The following is a 5,377-nucleotide window of genomic DNA, read 5'->3' on the forward strand; positions in this document are numbered from 1 at the left end:
CAATGACCCTTCACAAATCGTTCGTAAGTATAGTTGAGCCAAATTACCGTTTTGCCCCTGTAGTTATATTTAACTCCTTAAGTACCACTGATTCCTCTAATGAATAATATGAAGGAACTCTAAATAGAGAACCAATGAGCAGAAGCAGATCATTCCAAACTCCATTGAGAAAGAACACAAACAATTACAGTCTAGAATAACATATTATGCATAACGAGTAAATTACAACATGCTTCTTTTAAGAACAAATAAGGGATAGAGTATGTCATACCTTTTGAAGAACTCTTTCTTTAAGTATCCCTTGATCATTCAGCAACACGAAATCAAACGCAACGATCAAAACTCAATCTCAACAAGCAACTGAATGAACCTCAACCCTTGAACAGAACTGAACACCACCACAAAGGTTACCTTGGTATTCTCGGTGTGAGAATCAATGAGTTGTGGGCTCTATATAACTTTGGATAGAGGAATGGAGGAAGTGAACAATCGAGTATGCGACAGAATAAGGAAGTCTATCATATAGACTTGATACTCGATCGTGTAAAAAAAAAGCCTATCGAATAGACTTGCTACTTGATCATGTAGCAATGAGTAACTATCGTATAGTAAACTCGATACTTGAGCGTTTAGGCTGTGAAATAATATCATTTAGTAAAACTCTTTTATTCGATAGTTTTTCTTTTTGTGAGACGATACAAAATGAATCATCATTTGATTTGGAAAACAATTTTCCTTTTTATCTCACAATTACCATAAACCGCAAATAACCTCCCACTCAAGTCGCACTACAACAATCTTGGGCTTCAATGTCGGTTGAAAATAGTAGTCTGGGATGTATAATGTCGGTTAAAAAAATGGATCTTTAATGTCGTTTTTAAACCGACATTGAAGATGGCCTACAATGTCGGTTTAAAACTGACATTAAAGACCTCCCATTATTTTTTTTTTTATTTAATTTTCTAAAAATTTCATTTCCTTCGTCTTCTCTCAGCTCGCACTGCCTAAACTTTACCAAAATTACAAACCCTTGACCAACACTTTACCCAAACAAACTTTCTTCTCTCTCAGCTGCTCGGCATTGCCTTCAGTTCAGGTTGTCGTCACCGGTGCTCTCAGCTTGGCCGTGCACATCATCGTGGGTTGTCGTCACCGGTATTCATGGGTTTTCAATTGGTTTTCGTGGGTTCAGTTCGGGTTGTCATCACCCTTCGTCGTCGTGGGCTTCTTCTGGTGGTGGGTCATCATCGTGGGTGTTCTACGGTCGTTTTCGGTTGGTTTCCGTCAGCGCGTGGGCTTTCTCGGAGTGTTCTTTATTCTCTTCATACATTTTTCATTACTCTCTCAAATCAGAGGTTTGAAAGTTGTTCTCCTCGCACATTCGTTTTAGATCTATTCATGTTTTACTTGCTTTTTTTCTCTGTTAGATTATGGAAAGATTTTGTCACAATTTGATATTAGTAGTGATGAAGTTACCCATGATGCCAATTACAAAGAAGAGGCTCTTCCTCAACATTTGTGCCTTGCAAAATAAAAGAGAACGTGAAATCCTCATATGAGGTCAGAGAAAGAATGAAATTCCTATTTATACTTATCTCTGCCAGGGTTGTCAATACTGTTTTGGCTCTTAAATCTTATGGTGAGTGGAAACAGGGTGGAGGCTGTGGAGTCTGGAAATTCAGTGGAAATGTAAAACCCACTACTACTATGTCCGCTACCAAGTCCTTTGCGAGGAAAAATTCAAAGCCATTCACAAATTCCTTGTCAAGAACCTCCTCTTTGAATGACAAATCTTTCAATTCTTCCAACATCGAATGGAACAAAACGGTTAGTAATGTGGACTTTTCAACCTTGCGTTCTTTACTTGTTTGTCTCAAGTTTATTTGTTGTAACCTTTTTTAAACTCTGCATTTTTTCTTATCAATTATTCATTGTAGCAGAATAGTTCTCGCACCTCGCTCATTCGTGCACTTTTGACGGATAAAAGGCCTGAAGAAATCCCAATGGTAATGACTGAATATGTTCTTGCTTTTTGAGTAACTTTGTTTAAGTAGCTTTCTTCATAGAATGTCTTGATGTGCTTGGTGGTAGCCTTACATCAAGATAAATGGATATTGTTAAAGAATTAAAGGCTTTATTCCACAGATTGTAAGGAGTTATTTGAACATGATTCCTTACCTTGAGAGTATTTCTTAGCTTCTCTACTCCCCCACCCACACACACAAATACTAGGCTATCATCAATGACAATTGTTCCTGCTATTATAAGAGTATGTGTAGTTGATTGTTCTATTTTGTATAAAATGGACGGTCCACAACTTTTTCTAAATTATGTTCCTCTATCTTCTTGTAGTTTGTGGAATCATTGCTAAGCAAGCTTGTGGATGAAGTTGAGAGTAACTTTTCCAGCCTTGAACTGGTATGTAGATTTAACAATCTTGTTTCATTTGTTGCTTCGCATTTTGTTTATTTCCCTCCTATTTTGCAAACAAAAAAAAAACAACTCCAAAAGATGTAGTTGCGACTACTTCGCAAAGAATGAAATCCTTATATGAGGTCAGAGAAAGAGAACATGAAGAGATTGGATTATCATTTTCTCCCGTCTTTCTTCTCTTTCTATTCCTTTCCTTTTTTATAGGAGTGCTTCAAGATCGTTTTTAGTGTTGATGTTATAAAATTCTTATTGGTTAGTGTGGTATTTTGTATTTAGGACATGGAAGAAATGAGAGGCAATTCCGATAGCTTATTTTATATGCAGCTACTACTGGAGAAAATGATGCTTGCGGTCAATTTTTTAGATCATCCATAATGTTCTAACTTATCAAGTTTCAATGAACAAATCTCTATTACATCTCTTATCAGCTGCTTGAATTATCTAACTGTGCTTCTTATGCCTTAAAAAAAAATGCAATTGCAAAAGTGCATGACTTATTTAACTATGGTTCTTATGTCTTAAAAAATTATATGTAGCATGCTAATAGAAGGAGATGAATCATTACCCATTTTATATTTTATGTTACCGTAGATTTTTTTTCTCTTTGGAATATAATACTGAAAATATCATATTAATTGTTGTTTTTGTTGAAGGTTGAGTTAACTTGCCTCTCTCTTTTAGTACAACTTAAAACATCATTAATTGCTAAGGAAAATGGTGCTAAGTTTTAGTTTGATCTATCTACTAATAATTGTACTATTTTTCTTATTGCAGTTTCTTTTTCAAGTAAGAAATGGAATTATCTTTGATTGGGCTTCAGAATACTAAAAAAAAGTCATTTTTTAATTGTCTTTCTTGTTGAGGCGGTGTATTCATTTCAATCGTGCAGATCATGAGATTTTTCATAAAACTACAGAAGAACGAGTAAGCTAGAAGAGAGGGCTGCTGAATTGATTGAAGCTCTGGAAGTTAAAAATTTCGATCAATTTCATAAGTCAGCTCAAAATCCTGTAAAAACGGAGGATCTTGAGCTATTGAAGCTGATTTAGAGCTCTTGAGTGGTTTTTTAAGCTTCAAAACTTGAGATTAGTTAGTTTAGAGGTTAATTTGAAGTAATATATGTGAAAATCGAAAACTGAAATGAAATTGCTAAAATTTGAAAAAATTAAAGCTACTATTATTATTGGACAACAATCGAAAATTAAGGGGTAAATGGGGGCTGTAGTCGACTGGAGGTTAAAGAAGTCCTCGCACCAGTGGCCTGCTCATGTGCCCACCATACGAATAACTAGATTACCAGAGACAAAGATAAGTTTAGGATAAGTTTAGGTTTCCTGAAGGTGGTACACAGGTTTCTTTAAATTCATGTTTTTTATGTGCCAGACTTTGTTTAGTTAAAGTATTTGTCTAGTGAAGCTTTGTTTTTAAGCATATTTACTTTAGATGGAATTTTTAATCTTCAACTTCGTATGGATGAAGGATACTTTGCATGGGCAGCACAACCAGTTTATAATCATGAAGTAGTTCTGGAGGAACAATGGGAAGGTAACTATTAATTTTCTTAAGATCACATGCTGATGATGTGTTTTAGCTTGTGAAGTTTGGTCTGGATTAGTAATTCTTAGTTAGCGGTGTTAATTTTTGCACTTTACACTTATCTCTATTTGTGCTCTTAGTAATACAAAACCATTCTCTTGCAAGCTCTTTTTGTCTTTTTCAAGCTTAGTTGTTTATGACTTCCATTGAGTGGTTTATGGTAGTGGAACTTCTTAGGCATCCTTTGTTGTCGAAATTTTTTTAAAACATAAGAGTTATAAAGTTAGTTGTAGGTTAAAATAGGATCATGTTCCTTAGTTTAGCATTAAAATTTGGGATCATTACAATGACAATTGTCCAACTATGGTAGTTATTTATGGGTTGAGTTAATTTCTTTCGTTATTTATAATTTGCTTATATTAATGCAACTTATATTTTTTTGTTCATACATTCTCATATGATATCGTTCGCACGAGTATAGGGAGGTTCTGGATAGAGGGCATAACAAATTCATAGAATATGATTCATAATCACAACCCCTACGCCATTGAATCAATTTGAAGGTGTTGAGATTGGAGTGTTAAAATATTTAGGGCACACATCACTTGTTTCTGATGCTATCAATTCTAGTTTTTAGCTTTGATAGTTGTTTATTTATTATTATTTGTGTTGTTTGCTTATTGAAGGGGAAAGTATATATTCTTTTGTGGTTTTGGGAGGGGTTCATGTAAAGATTGAGTGGTAAAAAAATGATCTTATAAATACTTGTATCTAGATATGCTTCATGTATAACTGATGGCATTAATTCCCAGTGTCCTTTTAGTTACATGTGCTTTTGTATTTGTTGTTATGTGCAATCATTTTGAAAAAGAAGATTCTCTCATTTATTCAACTATTGAGTTTTCTTGTTTTGCAAGTGCAACAAAAAAGTAAAGATTTGGTATCGCAACCTCTTTATGCTTTTTCTTGAGGAACTCTAGATCCAACACATTCACTATAAGAATTTTGTCTTGAATGTACCATTTATGCACATTCCCAATAAACACGGTTAGTTGAATATGAATTCTGATCATATTTTCACTTTCAATCCTTTGTCTTAAACCTTTTTTGTTTGTAATCCTTTGAACAACAGTGGTCAGACAAAGATGCCTATAACTAGACACTGCTGAAGCTGGAGGGGTCTGTTCAAGAAGAATTATGAAGGGATCCATACTTACCAAGTGGAGAGGGACAGTAAACTCATAATGTTTATAAAATCATAATGTTTGTATTACTTATAATTTGTATTTTCAAGGCCAGAATTATTGTACGACCTTTTAAATTATAATTTTATAGCAGAATATGGATTAAATGTAATAGATTTACAATCCATACATGAATAATATGTCATAGCTACAACGTTCGATGA

The 5,377-nt window shown here is 34.2% G+C and overlaps 1 protein-coding gene across 9 annotated transcripts; it reads left to right on the forward strand.

Moving 5' to 3' along the window:
* The first annotated feature begins 982 nt into the window (after positions 1 to 982).
* On the forward strand, positions 983 to 5,377 carry LOC120079900 (kinesin-like protein KIN-14I). Of its 9 annotated transcripts, none has more exons than XR_016530375.1 (7): positions 983 to 1,560; positions 1,654 to 1,827; positions 1,941 to 2,006; positions 2,353 to 2,418; positions 3,913 to 3,978; positions 4,887 to 5,016; positions 5,102 to 5,377. XR_016530375.1 is itself a non-coding variant. In XM_090315082.1 (7 exons), the coding sequence occupies exons 3-6, from the start codon at positions 1,708 to 1,710 to the stop codon at positions 3,955 to 3,957; spliced, it is 297 nt and encodes a 98-aa protein (XP_090171208.1). In that variant the 5' UTR covers positions 1,014 to 1,355; positions 1,462 to 1,560; positions 1,654 to 1,707; the 3' UTR covers positions 3,958 to 3,978; positions 5,102 to 5,377. The 9 variants fall into 9 exon arrangements, 5 of the variants coding, with proteins under 5 accessions (XP_090171206.1, XP_090171207.1, XP_038890281.1 ...); XR_016530378.1 differs by lacking the exon at positions 4,887 to 5,016 and having other exon boundaries at positions 983 to 1,355; positions 1,465 to 1,560; positions 3,323 to 3,978; XR_016530377.1 differs by lacking the exon at positions 4,887 to 5,016 and having other exon boundaries at positions 1,003 to 1,355; positions 1,462 to 1,560; positions 3,323 to 3,978.

Source organism: Benincasa hispida, chromosome 6, assembly GCF_027475165.1.
Source record: "Benincasa hispida cultivar pf3 chromosome 6, pf3_genome.v1.1, whole genome shotgun sequence".
NCBI lineage: Eukaryota > Viridiplantae > Streptophyta > Magnoliopsida > Cucurbitales > Cucurbitaceae > Benincasa > Benincasa hispida.

Bases quoted from the DNA above. Each gene is read 5' to 3' on its own strand.
- LOC120079900 (XM_090315080.1), top strand. From the start codon at position 1,708: ATGTCCGCTACCAAGTCCTTTGCGAGGAAAAATTCAAAGCCATTCACA. The intron at 2,007-2,352 runs GTAATGACTGAA...ATCTTCTTGTAG, and splicing joins GGCCTGAAGAAATCCCAATG to TTTGTGGAATCATTGCTAAG. The intron at 2,419-3,912 runs GTATGTAGATTT...GTATGGATGAAG, and splicing joins ACTTTTCCAGCCTTGAACTG to GATACTTTGCATGGGCAGCA.